This window comes from Amblyomma maculatum, chromosome 2, assembly GCF_055883805.1.
Source record: "Amblyomma maculatum isolate TAMU_Amacu chromosome 2, ASM5588380v1, whole genome shotgun sequence".
Taxonomy (NCBI): domain Eukaryota; kingdom Metazoa; phylum Arthropoda; class Arachnida; order Ixodida; family Ixodidae; genus Amblyomma; species Amblyomma maculatum.
In genome coordinates this window covers 48,804,363-48,820,035 of record NC_139345.1, presented here as the reverse complement: position 1 = coordinate 48,820,035, position 15,673 = coordinate 48,804,363, and the positions used below count along the sequence as shown (strand labels likewise).

At 44.1% G+C, this 15,673-nt stretch overlaps 1 protein-coding gene across 3 annotated transcripts in view; it reads right to left on the bottom strand.

Moving 5' to 3' along the window:
• Window positions 1–15,673, bottom strand: part of LOC146198579 (uncharacterized) — a 42,292-nt gene that overhangs the window by 13,706 nt on the left and 12,913 nt on the right. Inside the window, exons 2-6 of one of the 3 annotated variants that reach the window (XM_084594070.1) lie at window positions 15,320–15,448; window positions 11,253–11,456; window positions 7,093–7,201; window positions 1,761–1,846; window positions 1,647–1,675 (exon numbers count right to left, since the gene is read on the bottom strand). In XM_084594070.1, the coding sequence (XP_084450196.1) occupies window positions 1,647–1,675; window positions 1,761–1,846; window positions 7,093–7,201; window positions 11,253–11,456; window positions 15,320–15,448 (557 nt within the window). The remainder of the gene's footprint in view (window positions 1–1,646; window positions 1,676–1,760; window positions 1,847–7,092; window positions 7,202–11,252; window positions 11,457–15,319; window positions 15,449–15,673) is intronic. The other 2 variants (XM_084594071.1, XM_084594072.1) reach the window with 2 other exon arrangements.

The window sequence follows — 15,673 nt, the reverse complement described above, 5'->3', positions numbered from 1 at the left end:
CAGAAGTCGCTGACATTGCTCAAAGACCAGAACAATTCGAGGCGCTGGGGTAGAAGGCAGGCTCGCCTGGTAGACTCGAAGTAATATGTCTGGCGGGGCAGCGTATAATGGTCAGATCACGATGGTCAACATCGAGAGTGGCGGTCGAGTGCTGGGCGGATGTCTCGGGAAACGAGGCCACCAGGGGAGGTACAGGGAATCTCCAGAAGGGGGAGACGCAATGGAAACGTAGCGGTAGGCGGAAGCCAAGCCAGTTGACCACGAGGTAGCCCCATGAAGGGTGCGGGGAAGCAAGGTCTTGGTGGGGACGGGAAAGCAGCAGTAGCACAAGGGGGCAGGCCAGCGGAGCGAAGTTAGCAAGTCAAAGGAGTAAGGCTGGCCAGAAACGCCAAGGGAGAAGCAGCAGGCCGCTTGCAAGCGCACAGAGGCGCGCGGCAGGCTTAGCAGGGCGGAGGGTGCCTGCAAGCACTCACACAACACCTCTAGATGGTGTTGACTCACACGGACACGCCAAGTGTGACTCGGAGGGGTGACAGCGAGCCCAATAGCTGCGGAGCTACAGCGCGTCGCACCGTGAATAACCGTGAAGGGCGTGGGACGCCCTCTGCTTCGATGCTATGAAGCATTGATGGAAGCGTGAAAACCAGCCGTTGCCGCGCTGTTCTCACTGCTCAAACCATGCAGTCTTTAATCCAAGAAATCTATTGAGATTGAAGATACGTACTTGACAGTTTTAACAGCGATGCCTTTTAAGCCGGAGGTCGTTCTGAGGATCGTGCGGAACGCAACATGTGTTCGCAGTAATCATTCATGACCGGATGTAACGTCATGATGACAGTTACGGTTATTAGTATAGTCGGATGTGACTTTATGATGACGTCACGTCCGGCCATGGCAGATAATGTAACAGTATCACGGTATCCCGCGGGACCTCGCGAAGAAGTGTGACATTTCTAGCGGACGCGCGTACGCACGGACGGACTTAGCGCTGCGCTCTGGCTCCCGACGACAAAGCGACCGTATCCCCGACGAAGATAGTTTCCCGAAGAAGAAGCGCGGCGCGATCCGATGTGCCGCTGCTCGAGAACAGATGCAACGACAGATGCAACAGAGCATGCGTCGAGATGTCAGCAAGTTGCAACAAAGGATTCGAGTTCCGAGTCCTCGTTGCCCAGCGAAGCTTGTGCGCGGTCGGATGCGTCGAGATCGGGACGTCAGCGAGTTGCAGCAAGTTCCGAGCCCGTGTTCTCGAACGAAGAGTGTGTGCAACTAGATGCGTAGACTAAATGCAAACATCACTGTGTCATCAGTCTAGCCTTGCGCGAGAGTGTAATCTTCCCTAATTATGGGGGGGGGGGGGGGGGGGGGGTAAATACATAAATCGAAATTTTGGATATGTTTCCCTTTGGTTCCTTGACGTTCAAAGTGAGTAAACTTTTACTGTAATAACATTCAGTAACTTTGCAAGCGGCGTTGTCACACGTGGGTTTAAGAAGGAAGGCCGACGAGCCTTCGTTTCACAGGTGCACCCAGAAGCGTCATGCCTTCGCTTCAGTTTCCCGCAGTTTACTTTGCGTATAGCATCGAATATTCGGATATTTGGTAGGAATATGCATGATACGCTAATTTTTTTTTCGGTGGCTTACCTTTGGAAGCAAGGTTTGCGTTTCACCGTCTGGAAAGGCAAAGTCAGATATTGCTTTTGTCATTCACATTAGCGAGCTGCAAACCATAAATCTGTGATCTAGGGCAGTGCATACCTTTCGTGTAGCCAACTGTGAGGTAGCTGTACTTCCTGGAGATCTTTCTAGGAGGTCGTGGTGGTGGTGCTTGTGACTGCTGGTTCCTGCGCAAAAAAGAAAGAAAAAAGATAGAGAATGGTTTAAGCATGGAATTCCTATTTATCGAGCGTAAGCTCTGTTTAGATTCTATTTGCTTGATTGAGATGGCTATGCAACGCTTTATATATAGGTACGCTAACGATGACTTCACATCACGAGATGCGGATAAAGCGTACCCACGCGTAGTCTAGACCAACCGAAAAAGGTCAGCGTAAAAGATCACGGTAAAAAATTACGAGGGACTGTAGCGACTAAAGTAGTGAAAGGCGAAAGCCTGAGCGCCGCATTCAGCTACGAAACTGGCGCTGATTAGTAATTAATTAATTAGTGATAAAGTAGGTAATTATTTGATTACTTGAGGAGTTAATGAATCAATATTAGTTGATTAATGAAGTATTTATTTAGTCATGAAGTGGTAATAAATACATAAATTAATTAGCAATTGATCATTGATTGATATATACCCACATAAGGCACGCATTCGCGCATACTGTGGTGGTGCTCTGTGATTGGTCGAGACCTCTATGACGCAATCCCGCCTCGGCCAATCAGAACGCCGTAAAAGCGGTACACATTTTGTCCACGACAGCATAAGCTATTAAAGATTTTCGCCTTAAAATGTCATGTAGACCATGGTGAACATGAATAGCCTTTGTCAACTCTAGGTGAACATCATGTTATGCTTTAGTTCGCCCGCAGTAAGTATTTTTCTACGCTTCATCGGAAGGAACATGAAGTACTTTGTTTTGGGCTAGTTGGTTCACAGCTGATGTTGATTCTGAGGACGGCACGAAAGGGTCGAGGACGAAGGAACACGCAACAGGACAGGCGCCAACTTTCAACTGAAGTTAATTTGCGCAAACCCTTGCATTTTTATGAAGCACCCAAACCGTATCACAAAGTCCTATCACATAGTCATCCACATGCAGCGTTCAGATAACTGGCGCTACTGGTCACAGGATAGAAAAAAAAAATACATCACAGTACAGCACGCCGGTCAGAAAATTGGAATTCATCATAGTAGAGCAAGCCAGCCTTAAAAGTAACTTGTTGGAAAGAGACCCAAGATGATCCGAGCGTACAAAAAAAGCACACCAATAACAAACAGGAGCTTGAATTCAACCACACGCCACAGTTGCGCTCGTGACCAAGACAAGCACGGTGCGAGATTTTTTTTTCTCCTCGCCTTCAAAACTGAAAACAAGTGACGATGATTAACAAAAAGACCAACAGAAACACCGAAAAAATGAAGCACATGAAAGGTTAAAGAGGTGACAAAGGAAGCAAAACGACCAACAGAAACTCGAAAAAAAAAATGCATATGAAACTTTGAAATCTATGAGAATCATCTCAGCGTCAACGTAAAACGAAAGAAAAGCTTCAAAAAATAGTTAACAATCAAAAACGCTTATCAAAAAGAAGGAAAAAGAGAGACCCGAGTATAAAATCTGCAGGTATTCTTCAAGAAAAGCCGCCTCAGCTTCGCTGATCTATATGGACGGCCTGCTAACGCACAATCTTCCTGCTTTCTTGATGAAATAAGCCTCTACTATACTTCTCGCTCTTGTTTAGTTCCGGAAGACACCCTCAGCAGGCTTTGCGATACTCTGCTAGGAAGCTTTCATGTTGATTGCGCACATTCCGCACGTGTTCACTGGCACGCTCATTGAAGCATCTGCGTACCGGTTTGCCCTATATAGATCAAACAGTTCAAAGGAATCTGGTGCACAACTCGTGACTTACATTTGGTGAACTTCTTTTCATGTTTGATAGCACAAGCCGGTCGTTTCTCTGGCTTGTTCATGGAGCAAAGTTTAGAAAGTTTAGACGGTGTAGAAAACGCAACTTGAACCTTAAATTAACTTGCAACTTTTCTTGATGCCATGGGATATTTTATGGATGGGACTGATCGGCACATGCTTCCGTTTTACTTCTGGATTTTTCTCAACATGAAGTCACTTCACCTTCTGAATCAACATTTCGGAGACAGCCAAAACCGACGGGGGCGGGTAGCCTGTTTCTTTCAGCCTCTGAACTTGGGCGCCAAAACTTACAGACATCATGTAATGGCATGATTTCCCTAAAGCGCGTTGAAGGGAATTCGCAATTATACAAAAGCAGTTGTTGGGCGAGTTGTTGTTTTCTATGATCCATAACTACAGCGCGAACGACAGGACAGAAATGAAGATAGATGTGTGGTGTCCCTCCTTTATCTCTTTCCTGTCGTTTGCGCTGTAGTTATGGATCGCAATTATAGCTGTTTCGACGAGCTACGAATGGAAACTGTCAAAAGGGAGCAATTCTTTCTTAGATCTCTGATTGTACGCCCAGCAAATATGAAAGAACTGCAGTTCGTTGTTAACTGGCACTTCCCATGTAAAGGTGAGGTCGTGGATGTGATTGGAAAAAACGGATAGCGTCCTAGTTACAGCTTCAACTTAATTAGACTGTGGTACCTCCTTCAGAATAATTAAAAAAAGTCATCAATATATCTAAAAATGCAAACAACATTCGGGTCATTGAGTTGACTTTTGATTTGATTTCCAACATCTAGCAAGGTTACAAAACTGTCGCTTCTAATTCCAGCGGAATTTTGAAAATGAACAGTTCCTGTGTTCATGATCTTGTCATTGATCGCTCTTAGGAGTCCTTGATGAGGAACAGGATAATATAAATCTTTATGTCAATCGAGAAACCATTACATTCCAGGGGAGGCAAAGATTCAAGTTGCTGTACAACGTTCGAAGAACTACGCACAAGGAAGGAATCCTCGCTCACCAACGTGCCAAGGTGCTTCTGCAGGTAGCAACTGACGACATTCGGGCGACGCCATCACGCAGGCGACGCCATCACTGTATCATCCTTTCTTTTTCACGCTCCGATGTATGGTAGCCACTCTTCTGGTGATGGCGTCGACTGCGTGACGAGGCGCATTGGGGCTATCCACCCGAAGCACCCACCGCTTGAAGAAGTGTGCAAGCTCTCAAGAAAATGATCTTCTAGCATCCAATCTGACAAGGAAGATAGATTCGCTGTCTTGCCGACGGGTTTGTTCCGGGAAAAGGCTACCGCGGCCGCCAGCAAAATCTTCAAGAGCGTCAAGTTCAAAGCACGTTCTAGAAAACCACAAGCACTAAAGATTCTGGAAGATTTGCATTTGGACCCCATCAAGAAGAGGGCAAAAGACGAAGATAGAGGCTTCATTGAAGTGTTCTTTACAGTAAAAACCCACAAGCCTCGAATGCACTACGCACAATTGTTTCGGAAAAAGGAACATGGCAACTTGTTGTCAGTTGCTGCCTGCAGAAGCACCTTGGCACAATGGTACATTGGTACACATTGGCACTTTGGTGCGTAGTTCTTCGAACGTCATAACAACTTGAGTATTTACCTCCCCTTTAATACAATGGCTTCTCCATCGATATTGAAGATTTATATTATTCCGTTCCTCATCAAGGACTCCTAAGTGCAGTCAGTGACAAGATCATGAACAACAGGGGCTGTTCAGTTTCAAAATTCCGCTGGAATTAGAAGCGACAGTTTTGTAGCATTGTTAGAACTCTACTTGAACTCGACCGTCATTTCGTTTGAAGAGGGCTTCTTTGTTCAAAATAAAGGGCGTATTGTATTGCGTCTTCTTTGGCACCTGTTCTTTGTGACATTTTCTTGTCAGCTGTTGGAAATCAAATCAAATCATCTCAATGACCACAATGTTGTTTCCATTTTTAGATATGTTGATTACTTTTTGATTATTCTGAAGGGAGTGCCACAGCCTAATTTAGTTGAGGCTATAACTAGGACGCTATCCGTTTTCTCCAATCAAAGCCACGGATGGTAGTAGCAGTTAACAACGAATGATCATATTTGCTGGGCGTACAATCAGAGATATAAGAAAGGATTGCTCCCTGTTGACAGTTCTCCCTCGAAGCTCGTCAAAAGAGCTATAATTGCGAATTCCATTCAGAGCGCTTTAGAAAAATCATGCCATTACATGATGTCTGCGAGTTTTTGCGCCCAAGTTCAGAGGCTGAAAGAAGCAAGCTGCCCGCCCCCATCGATTTTGGCTGCTTTCGAAATGTTGGCTCAGAAGGTGAAGTGATTTCATGTTGAGAAAAATCCGGAAGTAAAAAGGAAGCATGTGCCTATCATTCCTTACGTCCATAAAATATCCATAGCATCAAGAAAAGTTGAAAGTAAATTTAAGGTTCAAGTTGCGTTTTCTGCACCGCCTAAACTTTCTAAACTTTGCTTCATGAACAAGCCAGAGAAACGACCGGCTTGTGCTAATAAACATCAAAAGAAGTTCAGCAAATGTAAGTCACGAGCTGTGTGCCAGATTCCTTTGAGCTGTGGTTTGATCTATATTTGTTGAAAAATACAAAAATTTTTTGGCAGCTGTCCTGCCAGAAATTTTTTGTCCTGCTATATTTTCTGTTTTTATTTTTTTGTTATTTTACAGTTTTTTTTCTGTTTACAACTGACAGAAATTTTTTGTAAATTGACAAAAATTTTATGTTATACAGCGCTTTTTGTTTTTCTTTTTTTTTTTCTGTCGCATTGAAAATAATGATGCAAATATATATTTTTCTTTACTCGTCTTTCATTAAACGTTTTCTGCCTGTAACAAGAATAAAATTGCGTTGGGCGCGAATTTCTTCAGTGAACACGAATATCTTTCGGCGCTGGCCCCGCAACAGCCGTCGTCTAGCCACCGTAAAGACGCAAGTGGAAAAATGCGTAACAGATACCCCTGTAGCAGGGAGCCAACCAACAACGGACCTCAATGTGGCTCCACTAGTTATCTTCTTTCGGATCGAAATTGTTACGCAGCCGATCATCGGACAGCGTCCTCGGAGTTGTCATACCATTTCGCTTCCTATTCAGAATTTATCTACTACTCAACACCACGGACTCGAAACTCGAATTGTAGAAGGTACCCCCTCCGCATGAGGGTCTTGGTAAAAAACATGAAGTTCACCTCAGGCGACTAAAACGCACCTTTAATTGCCCGTCTAGATTACACTGCATAGTCCGAGCCCCTTTCAGTAAATAATGACAATTTTGCGAGGAGAAGGCGGTCCTCTATCATATGGCGCGAGTCTGCCAAGAAAATCCGGAAATCGAATTAATAATTCAATCAAAGATTGATGGGTTGGAGTTGGCTCAGTTCGGCTGAAACCTATAGATGGCTCATAACGGTGAACTTTTACGCGTTCAATAGAGCGCAGCACAAGCGTCGCTCATCACTTACCAGTTGCAGATGACGAATTTGAAGAGACAGGCAACAGCGAGCATGATTGACAGCGCAAGCACGACGATGCCGAACGTCACGAAACCAGTGCCGTAAGAATCGACCACATCTGAAAAGTATGTACAAAGCAAGAAATAAGTGTACTGCGATTTCCAATTATGACTTCTCATCAGTGAAAGGACGGTAAAACGCTGATATGTGTCGATTTCCTCGGCTGAGAAGTATAGTTCAGAACAAGAAAGCATGTTTCTGAATATTTGCCGAAAAATGCCTGAAAAAAAAAAAAAAAGCCTCACTTCAAGAAAAAAAAAAAAAAAAAGTGGAGTATAGGGACAAACTCTATTGCATGAATGAAATCGATTGCACAGATAGCTGTGAAATAAAATACCGCGCGAAGTGTATATGTAATGTGAGCCATGGGAGTGGGTTTAAAAACGGGCGAGGACAAGTTGTACAAATGAAACCTCAGCAGCATTATTTGATTATGATCTTGGGTGTTGCAGTGCGAAAAGTAGAGCTAAAGTTTTTCAGTGCGAGGACGAACGATGCAAAACCGATAGCTCATGCACCTTTTCTAGTTTTAATAAATACATTGACCTTTTTAATGGTAAATTTAGCTGATCAGTTAAAAAGACACAGTAGAAAATATTCCGGTGTGCTCCAGACGACAGTCGGAAAGGCGTCCTTGCATTCCAAAAGATCTAAAAACATATTTTAAATGCTTGGCTTAGGCTATTTGGGACATTCTATACATATCAACACTATGAAGCGAACTGTATCAGCACGATCGGAGACACACTAAAGAAACAAAAACAAAGATAGACAGTACTATGTACAATGCTGCTCTGACATAAGTACGCCCATTGGCAAAAGTTTAGAGCACAAAGGAATCGTTCCTAAGCCGTGTGGTGAGGTTGCTGCAGCATTAGTTGAAGTCTATACCCGTTAATAAAGACGGGACCAAATACACAGTTAATTTCTCTGCCTCATTTTTGTGGAATTCATTACCATTCACAATAAAGCAATAATCTAACATTCATGCATTCATAATCAACATTCAATAATCTAACATTGCGTAGTTTTCGAACTTTTCTGCTATCGCGCTAAATATATTTTTATTTCATTGATAAGAAATACTTATCCCACATTCAATTGTTTCCTGTTTTACATTTATATATCATGTTCCCAATTTATGTTCTGTTTATATTTACGACATGTTGTATATCTTTGTGTTCTACATTTATATTACACAACAGTTGCAGTTTTCACTCGCTGTTGTTTGTACTGAATCATTTTTGTTTTGCATACTTGTAAAAGGAGGTCCCCTGTGCAGCCATTGGCTTTGGGACCTCCTCCTGTATTTACCAATTCTTTGTATTCGTCATTGCATTGAATAAATTCTGATTCTGATTCTGATTAGCAAATTCATAACACCAGGGATGCATTAGAGGAACATGGTGTGGCTCAAAAGAAAACCCCACTGGCTTTAAAACTTTTGAGAAAGGCCGTACAGTCATCATCATCATCATCATCAGCCTGATTATACCCACTGCAGGGCGAAGGCCTCTCCCATATCTCTCCACTTAACCCGGTTCTGTGCTAGCTGCATCCACTTGACCCCTGCGAACTTCTTAATCTCATCCGCCCACCTAACTTTCTGCCGCCCCCTGCTACGCTTTCCTTCCCTTGGAATCCAGTTTGTTACCCTCAGCGACCATCGGTTATCCTCTCTTCGCACTACATGTCCTGCCCATGTCCATTTCTTCTTCTTAATTTCCACTAGAATGTCGTTAACTTGAGTTATTTCTCTGACCCACTCTGCACGCTTTCTATCTCTTAATGTTACCCCTACCATTTTTCGTTCCATAGCCCTCTGGGTTGTCCTCAACTTAAGTAGAACTCTCTTGGTTAGCCTCCACGTTTCAGCCCCATAGGTGAGTACAGGCAAGATGCAACTGTTGTATACTTTCCTCTTGAGCGATACCGGTAAGCTGCTAGTCATAATCTGCGAGTGCTTGCCAAATGCGCTCCATCCCAATCTTATTCTTCTTGTTATTTCCTTTTCATGGTCCGGATCTGCGGTTACTACCTGTCCTAAGTAGATATATTCGCCTACTACTTCCAGTATTTCGCTACCTAATGTAAACACCTGTTCCTTCCCGAGGCTGTTGAACATTACCTTAGTCTTCTGCATAATGGACCGTACAGTACGGTCCATTATTAAATGGAATATCCCTCAGCGTTCTGGGGGGAGGGGGGGAACGCCCCCTTCGATAACCGGCGAGAATTAAAAACCACTAGGCACATGCGAAGTGAGTACGAAATGTGGAGTCAACTCTGTGTCGTCTGCTGCGGCGCACTCCTGGCGTTCGCCTTGCGGGAGTGCAATATATACAACGCAAAAGCTCAATTATACATCATGAACTGCTTTTTACTCGGTGATGTGTAAAAGAAGAGCATTTTCCCAAATTTTATCGGTTCTTCTTGCGCAATTTCCCACATTACAGTGGTCATGGCGGAGATATCTACTTCGCGTCCACTTTCTGCTTCACATTATTCACCTATCACATTATTCTGTTCGGCGGTGGGGCGATCATAATGACAAAGACTAAGAAAAACCCGCCAAAGCGCTCTCCCGCTTTGTGAATTGTTGCGTCGTGGTCACGCTCGGTCAGTTCTTCTTTTAATGAGATAAAATTTTTAATTTATGCTTTCGTGACCAGAAAGTGTGACCGAAACGTTTGACCAAAAAACGTCCTTCGTACCTGTCAATCACTCAGAGATCGATAATAATAGAATCTATAACTGATAATTATTATAATAAATAAATGTAATTAATTATAGTTCGTCACATTCGCAGTTATCCATTGTCATAGTCATGGTTAGGCATAATTAGTCATAGCTATAACTATGACTGACTCCATTACTATCACTGACTAACGAACTAATCATGACTATGACTTGGAATAACATATCCTTTTATTCCCCGAGGTAATAAACATCGCAAAAAACTGTGGGACTAAATATGACTATGATTAAGCATGGCTGAGTCATCATGACAGTGACAAACTATGCTATGACTCTGACTGTGACTGACCAACTATGTTATAATTAATCATTGCTTGATTATGATTACGACTAACCGTGACTATGAATAACCATTATCATAGATAGTCATTATCATGGTACTAGTCATAATCGCTATCATAATAATGTTTAGTTAGTCATAGTCAAAGACAAACGAAATTACGAATATGACAATAAATAACTATGACTATGACTAATTAACCTTAATTATTATAATTTATTTCGTTATAATTAACAATCTCTTGGCGATCGACAACCACGAAGAACGTTTTCTGGTCCCGCGCAATAAAAGGAGAACTGACCGAGTGTGACCGCGAAGCAACAAAGCACAAAGCCGGGAGAACGTCCTGACGGGTTGCTTAGTCTTTCCCATTATGATCGCCCCACTGTAGCAAAAGCAGAATGTCAGATTTAGAGTAGAAAGTAGACAAGTAGATGTCTGCTCCATCACATTTGTAAAGCGAAAAAATGCATCATAAGAATCGATAGCGAAAGAAATATATTTTGAAAAATACTAGTCTTTAATATATCTGCAAGTAAATGCCAGTATATAATTTTACTTCAGCTTTCGCATTCTAGATATTCTACCTCCGCCAGGCAAGCGGGGGGAGAGCGTCATAGCAGACGGCGCAAGGCTGACTTCACCTTTCGCACTCAATACGCATGGACCTGGTGCTTCACGGAGCGCTGCTATAGGGTGCTTCGATGGCCAGTGGCAAAGGCATCGAGGCACCTTACGCTGCGGCCACGTGGTGGGATGTTCCTTTAAACAGTGGACCGTACTGTACATTTAATACGGGGTCTGCTGAGACAGTTAGGCCTGGCCTGAATGGAGCGTTTGTGCCCACGAATTCGCTGCGCGTATGAAATATGTGCGACTGTATTATCATGGGCGTTCATCGCGCCAGCTTGCTGCTCCCAAGATGCAGTAAGTTTGGCAGCACGGCTGCGTGCGTTTCACTCGCGGACATAAATTATCCATGCGGACGAAGCTTTACGGATGCCAGACACCAGACGAACACAGCCGTCGGAGTTCGGGCTGTATCGCCGTGAGAGGAAGCTTGTGGTCGTGCCTTTCGCGTGCGGTCTCAAGACAGCGTCCGTATACTGACGCTCGCTGTCCGCACCGGTGGCGGCGCACTTCTTGGTGGCGACGCCGTCCCGGCGGGGTGCGAAGCCGTCCACGCAGTTGCATTTGCCCGACAGGTCGCAGGCGCTGTGCGGGTCCTTGTACTGGCACTGGGCGTGGTACGTGCATGAGTCCCCAAGAGATGCGGCTGCATGAGATGAAGTGGGAAGTGGCTCGCTGTTTTGATAGCACATAGTATGGATGACGACTATATTGACCGAGGTTACGAGTCTATACATTGTTAGGAATCAGATCACACTGTTTGTACTTGTGAGCGCCCTTTAAGAGGTAAAGAGGGACAGAGTGCATTTAAGTTTTCTGCACTCAAGGTCCCGTTCACCAGGAAATAGGGCGCCGGAGTTGTGAGCGAAAAGAAGGAGCATGGCGCTGCTGAGATGGTCGATCACTGACTAGATGTTACGTTTGGCGGAAGCTGACCCTTGCATTCACGTTACTTAGCTCTAGGACACGCAGGCACATTCATACGGCTTCGTTAAAGCGGGGCTTTATATGTGGCTGGTAGCCTACGCTATCGCGTCATACCCTTAAAGGCGGAGGTTAAGTGTCCCCCATAATTATGTGCCACACACGTATATACATATATACAGAATGCACACAACGCTGTTCACAAATTATTCTTGCGCTCCTTTTATCATCGACAGTTCCCGGCTCCAATGTTAGGGATGATAACTAGCCGATTTTTCTCGCCGGCTCTGGTTACAATGATGAAGATGTGACCCTAGTGAAGATGCAGAAGCACGATTCGACAAAAAAGAAAACAATTGCTCGAAAAGTGTGGCCAGTGGTGTTTCCAGCTAACTAGCTCTGTGCGAATGACTGTGCGCGCAGAGGCCAACCTTGCAGTAAAGGTATGCTTCGTAATGGCACAGTGCTCGTGCTTCATGTAGTCTGAGAAATCTCTCTTTTATGATGAATTACAATCGCCCATTCGGAGCAGGTTTTCTTGCTTCAGCTGAAGCGCTGTGTGCTGCTTCAATGGGCGATTCGATTCAGTTCCTGAGATAGCATTGGCATGTGAAGGTACGGTCCCCAGACATCATGCTCCTTCGCGGATTTGAGCGCTCTCCGGATAGCCGATATCCGATTGCTGTTCTCTATTAATACTATTATTTGAACCAAGGAAACACGTGTCCTTTGGGTACTTTTGGTACAACGGGCGTTAGCAATGTCACCTAGATATGACGGCCAGGTCTGCACTCCGCTGACGACAGGAGTGTGGTCGGGAAAAATAGTGCCGCATCTAGGGAACCAGCTTGGTACAGCAGACAGTTCCGTTTCGCGCTCGTGAGCTCTTATACTCAGTTTTTTTTTTTTTTTTGTTAACGCCGTAGAGCTTTGCCATCGAATCTGCGCTTGTTATCATGGATGGACGAGTGTCCAGTGCATCTTTCGAAACCACCCGCTTGGATATTTCGGTCCACATTTCCTCACATCAGGCGACGAAGCAACAGAGCGATCAGGCTTTAGGCCTAATTGATGTCAACGGTATAGGCATTGTTGGGCTGTGTGCCAGTGTGTGGTTACAGAAACGAAGAAACGAAGATGGATATATGCTTTGGTGTATTACCGCCTTCCTGTCGGGGCAAAAGCACGTCACTTAACCGGCAAGTGATCTTCTAGTAAAGTATCTTACTATCGCTACGTACAGTAATGAAGAGAAATAGTCTGCTTGCACCAGCGTCTACCCTCCGGCCTCGGCTGGCGCGGACGGGGTATCCTACCGTGATATCCGAAATCAAGTGTACTCTCGAGTTACTTAAGTGTGAATTGTGTCAGGTATGTTCCTTTTCAGCGCGAATATGTGTAGGGCTCGAGGTTTTGAAACCACCCTGGGATATGGTTCAACCATATGCGACTAAATACAGCAGCGTCTGCCACGTTGACTCATTTGCTGTGCTATATATTCTTGCGCTGTGTTGCGCTGGGATATGTTAAACACGTGAGTCCATTTTATTTCACTTGTGCGACAAGCTTTAATTGAATAATTGTCGTGTCGATAATTGACACATGTTATTTGTTTCTATTTATTTGTTTGCCATCCGACTAACGCTAAGGTTGAGCACTCATCAAAATGATTTGTCTAGTTTGCGGGTACTTGTTCTTAATTATAACATTATTTTACAGAAGGTGTGAAGGGCGCTCCTATATTGGGCACTGGGCTGCGCTTGTAGCACAGGAAAGAGTTGGAAGAATATGCCCACCTTAACAGCCCAGTAACCGGTTTCTCCGAAGGCCGTGAAAAGGTCATCGTGTTAAAGCGACATGCACAGTGGCAATAACAAAAGCGCTCGTCCTTGCTAATGTTTCAGTTAGCGTTTGCTTCAAAAACAGCCCAGTCGAAAAAAAAAAAGAACCACGGAAAAATTTCGGTTGTCGCGACAAATTCTGTGCGGTTTTTGACAGTTAACCTGTTGTGACAACAGAAATTCCTGTTAAGATATGAATTTTTTTTTGTAGTTGAAGCGAAACAATACTACAGAGCTGCAGACCACAGAAAAGTACTACAGAAAAAGTATCCAGTACTACTGGTGAGTACTACAGAACTGCAGAAAATTCTGACGTTTACAACTGAACTTTTGTTGCAAACTTCAGAACTACAGAATATTTTGTCGAATTTTTTATAGTTTTTTCGATTGGGACTACCGATATTCCTTTTTTTTTTTCGCCCCGCAAAACTCTTCTAAATGGCTCCTATCACCTCAAGTTATCATGCATATAGGTTTTGCAAGGCGTTGAGTGTAAGCGAGCGTTTTGAAATGTTACAAAATGCGGCAGAGCGTGGCTAAATCTATCAGTGTCGCTGTGTTGTGTCTGAAATAAGTCATGCATGAATTGGGTCCTAATTTCACAATTTGCAGTTAAGGCGCTTGATATATAGTGTTCGCGATTTTATATGATTGTACATATTCGTTTTAAACAACTTCACAAAAGTAACTGGCGACCTTGACAGTGCAGTGTGCAGTTGCATGTAAAAGCAGGAAAACTACTTTCTGCAGCCATTTGGCGAGAACAATAGATTAATATTTTTCAAAGCCATCATCGTAGAAGCTTCAGAGCCTTCCGGTAAGAATATTCGTGTGGCATTGAGCCCCCACACTCCCTATTAAAAAAAAAAGAAAGAAAAAAGAAATCAAACTTGCTTATCTTTATCCGGATAGGCCCATTGCTTATGCATGCATTCGCGTTATATATCTCTGTTTAGAATTAAGAAAACGCCTTTTATTTAACTTATACCTGTCTTGTTGATGATGTTGCACGATTGTAAATGCGTAGGTCTACCTCTGCCTGCATTTCTTGTTTTTTTTTTCTTACGTTTTTTTTTTTTCGTTAAAGAAGCCAACATGTGGTAATTCGAATAACCTTATTTGTAAACCAGCACCTTAATTAGTGCCTCAATTTAAGGGCCGTGTAGGGGATTCCCCTGGTAAGACCCCGACAATGGCTTGGCATTCTCCGTTAATTGTCGCTCAGCCACTTCATGGTGTGCTAAGGTTGAAAAGGTTCTGGTTCCAGGAAAAACATTGTGCGAGAGAAAATTTTTGCGGTCGCCGAGTGTCATCGCGCCCTGAATGAACCCGACTGCTTGTTCGGCATCTGACGACAGAACGACGTGGTTTTGTTTTTAGAGCTGAGGCGCGTAACCATGAGAGCACATCAAAATGGCTCCTCATTTGCGCATTGTCTTTGGAACTCGTGACCATATGCGACGTGAACATTTTTTTTTTTGTGTGTGTGTCCTGACATGTTAGATCGTCCAAAAGAGATACGGATAGTTAACACAGTAATGGCCTTCGAGATTTGCTAGGAGTATATACTGCTATCGCAAAGTGTATACATAACGATGTGTGGATGCCAGTGAGATGCGCAAGTGTACACTTGGTTTATCGGTTTGACGGCATAGAGCCATCCGGTATCGTTAGTATTTCCCTTTGTGCACCGCGGAAGTGTGTCACGCGATCGCAGAAGACCAGGGGCGCGTGTAGTAATTACCTGGCTGGCAGCTGAACTGGGCCGCCACGAAGCCAGTCTTGCAAACGCACCGACTCCGTTCGCAGAGCAGGTTGAACGCGTCGTGGCAGTCATCGTCGTCGTTGCACGCGTCGCCCAGCCACTGGATGCCTGCGTGCACAAGGAGGTATACGTGAGGCATGCGTGCAAGAGAGCAAGAAAGCCAGAGTCCAGGGTCCTCGTCATGATGCGCACTCGACAGTAGCCGGCTTATATACGGTGGAATTTGCGACTTAGTAAGACCTTGTACACATCGATAAACCTCTATATTGATTCTAAAGCTATACAGAAATAACGTCGAATTTATCATTTCTAAGCAATGAACTTTGCGGCGGT